This window comes from Mastigoproctus giganteus, chromosome 10 (assembly GCF_048544385.1).
Source record: "Mastigoproctus giganteus isolate SK-2022 chromosome 10, ASM4854438v1, whole genome shotgun sequence".
NCBI lineage: Eukaryota > Metazoa > Arthropoda > Arachnida > Uropygi > Thelyphonidae > Mastigoproctus > Mastigoproctus giganteus.
This window is the reverse complement of record NC_143584.1, coordinates 157824433-157840703: the sequence shown is the minus strand read 5'-3', so window position 1 is coordinate 157840703 and position 16271 is coordinate 157824433. Positions and strand designations below refer to the sequence as shown.

Sequence of the window (16271 nt, the reverse complement as noted above, 5' to 3'; positions counted from 1 at the left end):
TAATTATAAAGTGTAACAACAGCTTCAGTAAATTAAAAAAAAAAACAAAAAACTTCATTTATTGAATCAGCATACCCATAAAATTAGATGAAATAAAATATATTATTTATCATTTTATTATTAATTATAGTTTGATAGGTAGATACAGCAATGCTAGCTCTCCAGTGAACATTAACAGGAAACTGACCTGCTTTATTTAATGTTTAGTGACATTGCATATTCAGATTTTACCAAATTTTTAAATCAGTTTAGTATTAGTCATATAGTGCAAGGAAGCCACAGGCTTTTGCTACACTGGTAAAAATAAAATAAAAGTAGATAAGAAAATACAAACACTATGCTTCCCTCCTCACCTAGCTAACTACCCAATTGACCTTTGAATTTCTTCAAAAACTGTCGGCCTCAACTGCATGTGAGCGGCAACTTGTTCCAGTAATCAACAACTTGCTGGCTAAAATGAAACTTCTTACAATCTGGTTTTTTTTTTTTTTTTTTTGGGCTAATGCTGCATAAGCGTGCTTTCTTGCATCACATGCCTCTACTATTACTTTCATTTTACTGCATTAAAGCATAGCTGCTACTTTTCTGACCATCTCAAGCTTTACATCATCTGCAAATTTTCACATCATACATCTGATTTTATGAAAATCAGAAACAACAGTAATCCAAGAACTGATTCTTGGGGAACCCCACTTCTGATGAACACCAATCTGAAGAATATCCATTAACCACAACCTCTGCCTTCTGCCCTGCAGCCACATAGCGATCCATCTTAGCATCTTTCTAGTAATCTCAATATGTTCCAGCTTATTCTGTAATCTCTCTCGAGGAACTGAGTCAAATGCCTTGATAATATCCAAGTAACCGTATCAAAATAACTTACCAGATTAGTTGGCCCCCGAGTGCCAAGCGAGTGATCATAGCGATATTTCCAAAGTGATTTGAAAGCGTATTTTCTCTAAGCGACAGATTGTAGAGATTGTTAAAACCTTCTTTATTTCAAGTTATTTAATTTTGGCTTTTTCTAAATAAAGAACTAAGCTTAGTATCAAGGAAGGAAATACACCTTTCTTTTTTATATATATATATAACCCATTTCTCTAACAAACTAACCACTAATCTCGTATCGCTTGGTCACTGGTGGCACCGCTCCTGCCTCCACGTGGCGGGGCTGGTAGTCTGAGTATTAATTTAATACTCAGGGCGAAAAGGAGCAATTATGGATCCATTAATATCACCGACTGTAGAGCCTACGTGCTCGCATGAACTTGAGTCATCTCAAGCAAAAAGAATCAAAAAAGATGATTCTTCACATGACATACCTGCTTTTCTAATTTTACACTCTTTATCAACGAAACCTCTTAGTAGCTTATCGCCATTTCTTGTGCAGAAAAGCATAGAGGCTGTAGCAGGTACTCCCAAAATTGTCAAACGCCTTCGCTCAGGAGATCTTCTTATAGAGACTTCCCATCCCAGTCATTCTAGACAACTCCTGAAGCAAACGACCTTCGGAGGCCTTCCCATTTCGGTAACCCCGCACAGAAGTTTAAACACCTCAAAGGGAGTCATCTCGGAATGGGACCTCCTTAATGTTTCTGAGGAAGAAATTGCCGAAGAACTTAAAGCACAACGTGTTGTCGGTGCTAAAAGAATTATGACCAAACAAGATGGTGTCCTTACACCCACAAGAAATGTTATCCTTACCTTCAGCAGTCCGAATCTACCAGAATCAGTAAAAGCTGGCTACCTTTCCTGTAAGATCCGACCATATATACCAAATCCACTTAGATGCTTTAAATGCCAGAAGTATGGTCATTCTCCAACAGCATGCCAAGGTAAGACAATCTGTCCCCTGTGTGGCTCATCAGACCATTCCCAAACTGAATGTACAGCAGCTACGCCAAAGTGTCCCAATTGCCAGGGTACTCACCCCGCATATTCTAGAACTTGCGAATTATGGAAAACGGGAAAGAAAATAATGAAGTACAAGGTAGAGAAAAATGTATCTTACCAAGAGGCACGTAAACAAATATTAAATGTGATCCCTGCCAAAACATATTCCAATGCAGTCAAAAACACTAAAGAATTTTCTACACAGACTTATATTACTATTCCTCCTAAATTATCTCTTATTCAATGGGCTAGATCCATCCTTGCGGATGGTGAGACACTAACAGCAACAAAGACAAAGAGTCCATCAAATTCTACTAATACAAAGCCATCCAAGCCACAACAAGACGTTCCAAACGCAGGCACATTATTAAAGGAGAAAGATGTTCATCGTACACAAAATAAACCAACTGAACGAACCATGGAAACTGATGAGAAATTAGACAATGATGATGCTGTTCTCATGCTTCATGCTGATGATGAGATGGATATTACTCGCCCAGTCTTTTCAAAATGAGAGAAATATAAACAGGATCGAGGGAAAAACAAACGATCAGACCAATCCATCTAACCTAAACCCAAGTAATGCAGAAAATTATTCAATGGAATTGTAGAGGACTAAGAAGTAATCTTGACGAATTAAAATACCTAATGCACCAGCATGATCCTGCATGTATTTGTCTACAGGAAACTTATTTATCATCAAATTATAGCCCACACTTCTCACGGTATACACTATATAGACGTGACAGATGTTCCGATTCTCCAGCAAGAGGAGGAGTAGCAATATTAGTTCGTAGTAATGTACCATCGAAACCCGTTCAGCTTTCCACTAATCTAGAAGCAATAGCCGTTCGTATTGTTCTTGGGATTAATCTCACTCTTGTCTCCATTTATATTCCACCAAACGTTTCATGTTCCATTGCAGAACTTGATAATTTACATAATCAACTACCCCAACCTGTATGCTTTCTAGGTGATCTAAATGCACATCATCCTTTGTGGGGTTCCCCGAACATGGATCGTAGAGGGAGGATGATCGAAACTCTACTTGATAACCATCACTTAACACTACTGAATACCGGTGTGCATACTTATATCCACTTGCCTACAGGTTCTAGCTCTGCTTTGGATCTGTCCATATGTTCCTCGTCCATTTATCCTAGCTTTGATTGGACAGTATTAACTGACCTTCACAACAGCGATCACTTTCCTATAATTTGTGAAATACAGACGGATACAAACTATACATCTAACCAAAAAATTACGTGGAATTTTCACAGAGCTAACTGGGAAAAGTTTTCGAAAACAGTGCAATTTGATAACAATTTGATTCTTTCTGCATCTATTAATAATGCCACTAGACATATAGTAGAACAATTACTTGGAGCTGCTACCAGCGCAATACCGAAAGTTAACCTTACGAAACAAAGGTATAATAATTGGTGGACAAGGGACTGCTATCTTGCCAAAAGGAAACAAAACAAAGCTTGGAACTCTTTTCGCCGAAATGCTACAATGGAGAACCTTATAAACTACAAACGGCTGAAAGCTGAAACACGCCGAATTCGTCGAAAAGCTAAACAGGATGCGTGGATTCGATTCAGTTCTACCATCTGCAGAAACACTGACCCCAGAATAATTTGGAGAAAGATCCGTATCCTCAGTGGAAAGTGTCAACAAACCAAAGCCCCAATCTTGTCCTGGAAAGGAATAGATATTTCTTCTCCAACTGATATTGCAGAGGCTTTAGCACAAACATTTGCAGTCACTTCATCATCTCAATCTTATGAAGACTCATTTAGACGCAAAAAAATTTCCGTGGAAAAATATAAAATTAACTTTGTTACAAAACAATCTCATTCTTATAACCTTCCGTTCACTATGAATGAACTCAACGAAGCTCTCCAGAATTCTAGAAATAGTTCTGCTGGACCAGATGGCATTTTCTATATAATGCTTTGCCACCTCAACTCAAACTCAAAATCTATACTACTGAAATTTTACAATAGAATCTTTGAGGAGAATGTTTACCCTGATACATGGCATCAGTCAGTTGTGGTAGCCATAGCGAAAGCCAGGAAAGATGCTTCCTCTCCTAATAGTTATCGTCCTATATCTTTGACCAGCTGTTTAGGAAAGATAATGGAAAAGATGGTGCACAAGAGACTTGTCTGGATTATTGAAGATCAAGATGCTATATCATGCCATCAATTTGGTTTCCGCCGTAATAGATCTACAACTGATGTCCACGTCAAGGTCGAAGCTCAGATTCGAAATGCTTTTCTTAAAAAACAGCACATGGTAATGATAACTTTCGATATTACCAAAGCATTCGATACAACCTGGAGATATGGAATCCTCCAAGACTTATACAAACTTGGACTTAGAGGTAACCTGCCTAGATTCATTCAGAATTTTCTTCACCTCAGGACCTTTCAAGTAAGATTCCAGAATGAGCTGTCCAAAATTCACACACAAGAAGAAGGAATACCTCAGGGATCGATTTTAAGTGCCACACTCTTTGCATTACATACCAGTAGTATTATAAGAGACATCCCATCCACGGTAGAAGTTTATATGTATGCAGACGAACTTGCTATTTCCTGTCAATCATCGAACATGGCTACCATCGAAAGACAACTACAGATAGCAATAAACAAAATTGAAACTTGGACAGAAAGCAACGGCTATCAATTAACTGAGGGAAAAACAGCAGCAATACACTTCTGTAAATTACGATCGCTTCATCCGGAACCTGTATTAAAACCGAAAGGCAGAGAAATACCGATGACAGACTCCATAAGATTATTGGGTCTGAATTTAGACACCAAATTAAATTTTCGTAAACATGTGACCTATCTACGAACTACGTGCCTCCAGAAACTAAACATCCTTCGTGCAGTATCCTCAACATCTTGGGGTGCTGACAGACAGTCATTGCTGAATTTGTATCGTGCTCTAATCCGGTCACGATTAGACTATGGAGCTATAGTTTATGCATCAGCTAAAAACAGCATCTTACGGTCTGTGAACACCATTCAACACAGTGCCCTTCGATCAGCACTAGGCGCCTACAGAACCTCGCCTGTACAAAGCTTGTATATAGAAGCACATGACCCTCCGCTTTATCTTAGAAGACAACGCCTACTCTGCCAATACGCTGTCAAAATTAGAAGCTTTCCAACTCACCCCTGTTGGGTATACCTCAACCAACCTTTATGGCCAACACTTTATGAATCCAAGCCTAATGAACCCAGACCTGCTGGGATTCGTCTTCAAGAAGTAATCAAAAAGTGGAAACTCGATCTCAATAAAATTACGGAAAGTGAAAATATGCCTTTACCTCCATGGAATAGACATCATATAAACATTGATCTTTATTTTGCTCAGTGGCCAAAAAATACCATTCCACTATGTAATATCCGACAGTTGCATGCCAACTATACTTCGCAACAGACTGGAAAACTCATAATCTATACGGATGGATCTAAGACCCAATCACATGTAGGTGCAGCAGCCGTGTTCCCTTCGCATGTAATTTCAAAATCCTTTCCAGTTGAGTGCAGCATTCTATCTGCAGAACTCTATGCTATACAGCTTGCATTAAGTGAAATATGTCAACAGTCGTCCCTCTCTGTCTTAATATATTCGGATTCACTCAGTGCTATTACAGCCATACAGGGTAAACGACATTCCCGTCATCCTCTCCTACAAGAAATTGACTTTCTAATCAACCTCTGTCAAAAGAAACAATCTGAAATAACTCTTTGCTGGATCCCAGGACACTGCGGAATAGAAGGCAATGAAAAAGCAGACATTGCAGCTAAGTCAGCATCAGAACTGCCAAACAGAACAATGCTAGTGCCACACACTGATTTTAGTCCAATCATTATTAGAGAAAGTGAAAATGAATGGGCCCAAATATGGAAAAATGAAGTCAACAATAAACTACATGAAATAAAACCTAATCCAGAAATATGGAACTCAAGCATCAGAGAGAGTCGCAGAGAAGAAGTAATACTTGCCAGACTGAGAATTGGCCATACTCATCTTACTCATTTTCATCTATTGGCAAACAAAAATCCCCCACTCTGTTTTCAATGCCAAGTTCAACTTACAGTAAAACACATTCTTTTGGTATGCCCTCGATTCAGAAATTCCAGATTCCTTTGTTTTCAGAGTTTATGCAATAACCAGAATCAAGTTACTCTTCAACAGATCTTAGACAACTCTGCGAATATAGATGAATTATTTAATTTTATTCGGCAAATCAGATTTGATAAACAAATCTGAAAAAATGTTTGATTTACATTAAAAACTTGGAAAGACACAGCTTGGCCATTGATGCCCTTGTGTCTTAAAACCCTTAAACAACAACAACAACAACAACAACCAGATTAGTTAAACATGATTTCCCTTAACAAAACCGTGTTGTGTGTCTTTAAGAATACCATTTCTATCTAAATATTCCTTGAATGTAGTCTTAATCATTCTCTCCAGGATTTTCTCTACCAGTGAAGTCATACTAATTGGTCTGTAGTTACCACCGTTGCTCTTAGGTTCATCTCTATATATTGGCAGTATGTTGAAACTTCTTGAATCCAAAGGAATCTCTCCCAGTTTCAATGATGCCCTTATAATTATCCTCAATGGTTCAATACATTGGTGAGGGAAATGAAGGGATCCTCTTACCAAGAGAGGCTTAAGTTCTGCAAATTGCAGTGGCTGGAGACTAGACACCTGCACGGTGATCTGATTGAGGTGTATAAGGCCTTGAATGGGTTGAGCATGCTTAATTCTGATGGGATTCTTCCACTTGTTCAGATTACGAACCTAAGGAGGCATAAATTGAAATTAAGAAAAGACAGATGTAGAATAGATGTGCGGAAATTTGCCTTTAGCCAGCGGGTGATTAATTGCTGGAACAAACTTCCATCTGTTGTTGTGGAAGTTGATAGGTTGAATAAATTTAAGGAGGAACTGGACAGGCATTTGGAGGGAATGGTGTGTTTTTTTTTTTTATTTTTTATTTTTTTTTGGCTGATGCTGCATAAGCTCATACACTTGCTTTCTTGCATCACATGCCACTACTAGTAGTACTACATTCTCTGGTGCCACTCTCATAATTATTGGGTATATGCCATTAACTCCAGGAGCCTTACTTGCCTTTAGGCTGAGAAGTTTCTCTAATAAACAATCTGCAGTTTTATGATACTAATTTTATATGTCTCAGCCTTGCTTGTCCAGCCTCTCCTCAGCATGAAGGGGCTTTTATCAGTAAAGACTAATGCAAAGTACTTATTCATTTCATTAGCCACAATAGCTGGGTTATCTAAGACTCATAATTCTAACTTTCCCCTGCTGTAAATAGCTGTAATAGCTGCATTTGATTACAGTTGCAAAATTTTCCCTGATTGTATGAAATTAAATTATTTTTTATATGCATAAATTAAGTCGTTTATTAAGAAAAATATTAACCATAAAGCTGCTTTACTTTTCCCTCTCATTTTCAAAACTACTTTTCAGAACTAAACTAAAAGAAGAAAAGTTTTGAAAATGAGAGAAAAAATAAAAGCAGCTATATGGTTTAAATTTTTCTTAAAAAGTGACTTAATTAATACATACAAACAATTTAATTTTGTTCAATCAAGGAAAATTTTGCAACTGTAATCAAATGTGTACTTTTAAGCTATACCCTACACAATGAGCTCTCTCTCTCTCTCTCTCTCGAAGGTATGTACAATTATATATGTAATAAATAACAGCAGTACTTGTTTTAACGAACAGCTCATATACATCAAGCTGCACAATCATTATGGTGGCAAAAACAAACTAACTCGGTTTCTTGTAAGAAACTGAGTTTGTTTTTGTTATTTTGGTATTATGTGCAAGAAATTGAAAAAGATTTTACATTCTTTGTGAATTCATTAAAAGAATAATTAATTTTTTTTAAATCTTCCATTGTGAATTTCTTTTTTTTTTTTTTTTCTTTGAAGCAGATTCATTATTCTCTCTCTAGAATTGAGTGCACACTTGCATTGGGAAATCATGTGTTTTGTATTATTGTTAGCAATCATTTTTTTCCCCTTCTAGCAGCTTAAACAGAATGGATTATGTCTGCACCTAGTCCATTTCTGAAATGCACAATTTTTAGTTATGTGAAGTGTGATTCCACCCACAATTTTTGGGGAAGAACTGAAACGTAAATTTTAAAGGTGCCATATACTGTACAATGATAGTGTGTGTAGGTGCACTAGCAGCAAATTTTTGTTATGGTTCCATTCAATTTTGTTAAATTTATTACAAACATATAACAGTGTTTGCTGGTAGTTGGTTTGGGCAGTCTTTTTGAATTGAACAAACTATCCATAAGTCATAGTAAAAAAGTAAAGTGCAGCCATTATCAACCCACTGCAGGATGGAAGCCCCCTCAACAATTCATGCTGAGGGAAATGGACCATAATATGCCATGCTGGTCCAGTGCAGGTTGGCAGATCGACCGTATTCGGCAGTCAGGGGCTTGAACCCCGGTCTACTCAAAGAACGTGTGCTACTGCACTCCCGCTCCTCCTGCCCACTCGGCTACGGAAGTCATAGTACCTAGTCATAATTAAAATTTCATTGTTGAGGTATTTCAAATAATCATGCATTAAAATGCACATGAGATCCTATATCAGTGCTTCTCAAAGTGGGTGATATTGCCCCCTGTGGGGCATTAGGCATGAAAGGGGTGACAGGGGGGATAGGTATGAAAGGGGCAACAGGGGGCAGATGGAGCACCATCAATGATTGGCCTTTACAAGGGTTTTATGGCTTATTTAAGAAATGCTGTGCCAAATATTACTGTTCATTGTGTCATTCACCGTCAGCATTTAGTTGAAAAAAAACTTGGTGATCAACTGCACAATTCTCTACAAACTGTTATTACTGCTATAAACAAAATTAAAGCAAATTCTTTGAATGATCGTATATTTCGAAAGCTTTGTGATCAAAACAGTGAAGATTTTGAACGATTGCTACTTCACTCTGAGGTTCGGTGGCTGTCAAAAGGCAACTGTCTCAACAGATTTTATGAACTCTTTGATACTGTTGTAGAGTTTTTTGAAGATAGGAACAACGACCTTAGTAATGACCTCAAGAAAATGAAAACTGATATTGCTTATCTTGATGATTTATTTACTAGATTCAACTCAAAGAACTTACATTTACAAGGACAAGATGTAACTGTTATTAAGGCGAAAACTCAAATTTCGGCATTTATTTCAAAATTAAAGCTTTTTATGCACAATGTAGGACAACGTGAATTGCATCAATTTCCAAATCTGTTGGAAATAGAGAAAAAAGAAAAAATAGCTGATGAAACTCTACTAACTTTTTGTAATCATCTAGAAATGTTGCACAGAGATATGCAGGAAAGGTTCGAAGATCTCCTTAATTTGAAAATTCCAGATTGGGTTATAAATCCTTTTTTAAATAATGACGATGGTAAATGTTTTGTAGAAGGAGAATTAATTGAGTTACAAAATGAAGTTGAACTGAAGCCAAAATTTCAAAATTCATATCAGGAATTTTGGTTACAAAAGAAAATCCCTGACCATTATCCTGCATTGTGGGGAATTGTAAAAAAATTACGTATTTCTTTTCCAACATCATATCTAGTCGAAACAGGTTTCAGTGCTGTATCTCAATTGCTTGACAAAACAAAGAAATTGTCTGGATGTTGTTAAACGTGTCGATTTATGACTTCTACTTACAGATATTAAACCTAATATTGATAAGCTAATAAATCTCCACCAAGCTCATCCATCGCATTAAATATTAAAATATAATTAACTATTTCCATTAATATCATGATTTATTTATGTAATTAACTTTAATTTTTATGACTTAATTTAAGTGACTATAACTGACTTTATTTATGTAGTTGTAATTTTTTACGAAGAAGGAATAAAGTGCAGTAAAAATTTTTTTTATAATTCATACACATACATGCAGGGCTGTATTTATGTTTTTAGAGGCAAACAGACAAATATTCATTTCAGTTATTTAGCTTCACTTTATATTGTTGGGCTAAAAAAAAAAGCCCTGGCGAGGGCTTTTTTTTTAGGGGAGCAGCAATCCAAAAAAGTTTGAGAAGCACTGTCCTATATCATTGGTTGAGGAACACTGATGACTTTGAAATACCTTGCATTTTGAATAATCCGATATTGAATTAATGAGGATGTACTCTATAATGTAATATGTAATTTGTTATCAGAAAATGTTTCACTGTCACGAATTTGCAAAATATTTTATTATAGCTTATTACATCCACAAGAAGGGACTATGAAACTCTGCAGCAAGAAATGAATCGTATCCAGCAAGAAAATGAATCTGCAAAAGAAGAAGTAAAGGAAGTGTTGCAGGCATTGGAGGAATTGGCTGTCAATTATGATCAAAAATCCCAAGAAGTCGAAACAAAGAATAGAGATTATGAATCACTGAATGAGGAGATGACCCAAAAATTGGTAATAAATTCTTTTTATATTTTATGAGATGTGGGGAGATAATAAATACATTTAGTTATTTTCAGGGTTTCCTTGTAATTCCCTGTGGAGGGAAAATATAACATTACACTATTGGGATTTCTTTTCAAAGGGATGTCTGGAAAATAAGGCACACAAGGCTGCTATGTCAGTTAATTTATTGATAGCATGTGCAATTTAGAGGTATAATAATGTTAATTTTGAAATGAACCACTCTTTTAACCATATGGATGATGCAAAATTTGTTTATTAATTGTTTGACCTAATTCCTAAATTTATTACAAAGGTGATACTTTAGAATACCTGTAGGATCCCATAATCAGATCATATGGGACTAAAATAAGGGGAATATAGGGCAAATTTAAATTTGTTCTTAATTTTCCAATTAAATTCTAATTTATTTTTATTCTAATCTATAATTAAGTGTACATTTTTAATATTTTTTTAGAATGTTGCAATTTTAGTGCAGAAAATAGTCCTAAATAAATGAGTTTCATAAATTAATTTTATGTAAAATTAATAAAATTACAATATAATGTTAGTCAAAAATAAATAAAACGAAAGCCTAAATTTTTAAATTAATTATTACTACAAAACTAAGAGAAACAAAAACTCAATATATCCTATGTTTTAATCAAATTATAAAAACACAAAAGAGTTATCTCAATATTTGTTCATAGGTATCTTCTCTGCATAAATGCTCACCTCAAGCATCGATGAGCCGTGGTCTTCCAATACCTTGCTGGTGGTTCGTGGGTTTTCTCTCCTTGGACCACTTTCAGTAGATACTAACCACGGATGACCGTGAGCACCCCACCAGCCATGCCGTTTCGGATATGCTCTGACCCAGCAATCTAGCCATTACAATTTGGCCTTTGTCAACTCACTTAAGTCCGCTGCCTTTCTCATCTGAAGAACAAGAGTAACACTGATTAACGGAGCTCAGTATCAGGTGTTTTTTATACCCCCCATCCTCCATAGTTCATCTGCAATTCCTTCGATTTTCATAATGACTTGCTGGTCATTAATGTTTTGGCTCATTGGTGTATGCCCTCCTTGTCAAAAAACAATCAGCATGACTAATGTTGGATTTTGTTGCATGAGCCCTCTTAGGCCAAAGGGACAGTTTTGTGTGCCATTCTGATTCCACCTTGGTCTCAGGTTCATAAATGAACACCCAGACCTTATTCCCAGTGACCACTTTTCTTAGGAAGCTCAGCTCCCGCATAGATTTTTCAAAAAAATCACCTGTGATGGCTTTCCTTCAGTACATTTGATCATCCGACAGCAAACGTGGAACAAACTCCGCACTCGTGCGATGCATCTCTAAATCTTCTGTCAGGATTGTGCGTACTGAGCCTACAGACAGTTCAACTTCACAATCAATCTGAACAACAGTCATTTCCCTGTCACTTCACGTGAGTTTATTCACTTTCATGACATTTTTGTTGTTTTCTGACATCAAAGGGCACATCCACTGCAAGGTTCATCTGCCAGTTTTCCTGTTTTTAAACCAATTAAACCACTTATAAACTGCTGCTTCCTTCAAAGTGTCATCTCCATAAACTTTCTGTAATGCTTGCAGCATCTCTTTGCGCTTTTCCTAAGTTTAAAGAACTTTATGTTAGCACCCTGTTCAAACAGCAACATTCCACAATCAGCTGTGATACATGAGTAAAGTGGTTGAGCCAATTGTTTACATGCCACTTCCCCCCTGGCATGCAAACAATTTAACTACTCGTTCCTGGGATTGCAGTGTGTGATTCCAGGAACTTTTTCAATGTACTACATATTTGACAAACCTGACTTCTTATTCTTCTAGGTGTATTGCAAAGATGTGTGAAATTAAGAACTTTCTTTTCCTATGAAGGTGAGCCTTTGCATCATGGTTTGTCATTTCACTAAAAGTAAATAAAACATTATTTACTAAACATATATAAATAAAATATTAAATGAAGTCATAAGCTTGACTGAAAAGATTTTTAATTTCCATATTCATGCAGACTAAGGCTAAATGAACAAAGAATGTTAGGAAACTACCTAGTGATGCTACTACCTACACTGACAGAAAACACTTCAAATTCCATATGGATGAAAATTCAGTTGGGTAATTGAATGTCTAAAAGAGATTCTGAAACTGAAATAAACAAAATAGTGGTTGTTCAAAAATCCTTAATTTTAAATCCAAATTTGTGATCAGAACAAATATCTATATTAATTTGTCGTTTGAATGTTGTGTTGCAACAGTGTAGTAAGGGTTCATTATGTAAAGTTTTATTTTTAATATTGCTTTTCTGGTAATAACTTTGTATACTTCAGCTAGTTTCTGTTGTGAATCTGAATGATGTGCTCCCAATATAAATAGCCACTGAACGAGATGATTCTGTAGATGATGATATTTATATCTGTTACCTAAATCCTTTGATTATACCTATATATATGCACTGTTGGCTGAATTAAGATTTTGATAAATGCATTTATTAATGATTGTTTTGACAGAATGTTTTAAAATGTACTTGAATTAATATTTCTACTCAAATTACTGAAAATTTAGAGGGGACAGGTTTGAAATCCATTCTTTTTAATAAGGAGTTCTTTTTTAGAATAAATTCTCCATATATTTATATTCATTGAATGGAATAACAATAAAGTAGAAAAATGAAGAAGTATTTATTCATTAAATTTATATGGTTTACAGTATAATCTTCCATTTTTTTTGTTAGTCACAACTGAATACTGCTCAGAATGAACTCCAGCAGATGAAGGACCAAACCCTGCATCAACGAAAGAGAGTTACTGAAATGTTGACAAATTTGTTGAAAGACTTAGGAGAAATTGGTTTTGTCTTAGGTGGGAACAGTGCAGATATTAAGGTAATTTATTAGAATTTAAGTGGCATAACTCATAATGCTGAATCATACTATGCATAAAAATAAGCACTTGTTCTTTATCAAATAAAAATTGAAGTAGTATTAATGGAACTGTTAAAACAAAATCAGAAGTATTTGATTAGTTTCTGTCAGACCTCTGCTATCTTCCTTACTGAGGAAGATAGCAAGAAGACTGGCAGAAATGTCTATATTTTTGAATTTAAATTTTGCTAGTTAATATTTAATTTTTAGCGTTGCTTATTTTCTGAATTTCTTGAGACATTAAATAACTAGTTTTATTTACCACAAAGAAAGTGCTTATTCTTATATTTATAGTAATTCATATTCTAACACATTTGTGTAAGATATTTTGCTATTTTTGAATTTTAGTTTTCCTTCATTATTGGCTTGACTTTTTATCTGTATTATGAATTGTTTTGTTATTTAAGAAAAAAAAAAAAAAAAAAATATATATATATATATATATATATATATTTTTTTTTTTTTTAAGGCAAAAATTTTTTTTTAAAAAGCTTTTTCAAATCTCTTGCTTATAATTATTAAGCGCTGTAAAATTTAAGGTATATTGTTTTGTTTTTTTTTTTTTTTTTTTTATGAAAACCCCAAACATGAGGTATTAGAACCTATAAGTACTTAGTACTGTGCTTGGGTTGGAGATTGAGAAGACGAAAGAAGATATTTGTTGACATTAGAACTTCTCCACTTGAACTTCTGTACACCATAATTTTCAGGAAATACATATGAAGGAAGGTTGTTCCAGTCAATGGCAGTTGAATGAATAAACGAGGAAGATGAAAAGTTGGCTCTTTGAGTTTGGATTTGGACAGTAAATGGATGTTGGCTGGTGGTGGCACGCGTTCAGACTGTTTGAGAGAGAGAGAGAGAGAGAGAGAGAGAGAGAGAGAGAGAGAGAGAGAGCGGGAATTATAGAAGCCAATTCAGAAGAACGGTGCTCATGGAAGTATCTGTAGAAAAGGCATGCAGCAGGAACAGTCTATGAGACAACGAGTGGAAAAACTCTTTTAAAGAGGAGTCATTAATTAACCTAACTGCCCTCTTTTGAATAGAATCTAGAAGCCTGAGAGATTTTGGGGGCACCGCCCCAGATGTGGGAACAAAATTCCACGGTAGGGTGGATTTGTGATTTGTACAGAGTGAACAGCTGTTTGGAAGAAAAGTAACGGCGAGAGCGAAAGAGAAAACCAAGTTTTTTAGATGCAGAGAAGGCAATATTTGTAATGTGCTTGTGCCAAGAAAGATTAGAAGTCAGGGTAATTCCCAAAAGAGATATATCAACTTGCCTAGAAATCGGAGTGTCACCAATGATAAGAATATAGGAGTAGAAGAATTCTTTTTGCGAGATATAAGACAAGACTGAGTTCTAGAAGAATTGAAATCAACTAAGTTGTCTTTGCCCCACTGGAGATCGGCATTTAAGGAATTGGTAGCGGATGTTCGAGAAGTTGAAGCTGATTCAGTAGAGCAAGGAAAATGGAAAGTGGAATGCAATGTGCTATCTTCGGTAAAACTATGGATAGGATTGCCAGTCAATGGAAGAAGGTCATTAATATACAAGAGGAAAAGAACTGAACCTTGGGGGACACCAGCATTAGTTGAGAAGTTAGAAGGCAGAGAGCCATCTACCATCACCCTCAGTGAGCAATCAGAGAGAAAAGTGGATAACCAATTACAAAAAACAGTTGGCAAACCATAAGATGGAAGCTTGTTTAGAAGACCTTTATGCCAAACATGATCAAAAACCTTTGAAATATCTAGAGCAACTGCTTGTGTTTCACCGAACTTTTCCATTGAATTTGTCCATGAATGGGTAACGTAAGCCAGAATATCACCAGTGGATCGACACTGATGGAATCCATGCTGGTGATCATTGATCAGATGGAAGGTTTCTAGGTAGTTTAAGAGTTGGAGGTTAATTGATTTCTCCATTACTTTAGAAATAGTAGAAGTAATTGCAATGGGATAATTGGATGGGGGGGATTTGTCACCCTTTTTAGGAACTGGCTGGATATGAGAAATTTCCAAGCAGAATAAGAAAAGTGAAAAAAAGGTGGCAAAGAACAGGAGTAAGTTCATGATGGTATTTCTCCACTTGTTCAGGTTTTGAGAATAAGTGGAGAAATACCATCAGGACATGGAACTTTCTTAGCAACAAGATTTGTCAAAATCCTTCTGACATCCTTTTAATGGAAGACCACAAGAGTCATTGAATGGAGCGTGTTGGGAATGGGGGAGGTGTTTTACCAAGATCATTAATACATGAGTTGGAAGATAAATGGGATGCTAGCAGGTCAGCTTTATCCTTGGCTGAAGTGACAACAGAACCATCTGGTTTTGAAAGAGGTGGGAGCCAGAGATGGTCAAAAGTTGCAGCCAATAGCTTTGGCAAGAGACCAGAATGCTTGGCTACCATTAGGGCAGGAAGCAAGTTTTCTACTCTTAGTCTGTTCAAAATCTAGTTTGGACTGATTAATAACTGCTTTACAATTGTTGCAAGCTTTGGTGTGGGTAGAAAATGAAACTGAAGAATTGGAAACAAGCCAATTATGATATTTAATGTTCTTCTCCTGAACAGGCCTTAGTACATTTATTGGAAAACCAAGGTTTGGATAAAGGACGAGATTTTAAAGTGGAGTGTGGGATAAAGGATTCCATTGCTACAAGAATAATTTTACTGACACGATCTGAGCAAACGTTTAAATCAGAAGTTTTGAAACAGTAACTCGACCAAGGAAAAGAAATCTTGCCGGTCATCCCATTTTGCATTCTTGTAATGCCAAACATTACAATGATGCCAGCAGTGGGGAAGATGGATTGCAAAGTAGCAACACATACGACATACCCAATATTCTTCCTGATGAGGTAGAACATGCATTGAAGAAAATGAAGAATCAGAAAGCCCCGGGGGAAGATGAAGTTACTGTAGAGTTGTTAAAATTGGGAG

General features: G+C 36.0%; 1 protein-coding gene across 2 annotated transcripts in view; it reads left to right on the top strand.

Moving 5' to 3' along the window:
• The window catches only part of LOC150079406 (kinesin heavy chain-like), a 429176-nt gene that overhangs the window by 209553 nt on the left and 203352 nt on the right, over positions 1-16271 (top strand). For both annotated transcript variants that reach the window (XM_090383638.1, XM_090383639.1), the window contains exons 13-14: positions 10194-10400; positions 13142-13291. In XM_090383638.1, coding sequence (XP_090239764.1) covers positions 10194-10400; positions 13142-13291 — 357 coding nt within the window. The remainder of the gene's footprint in view (positions 1-10193; positions 10401-13141; positions 13292-16271) is intronic.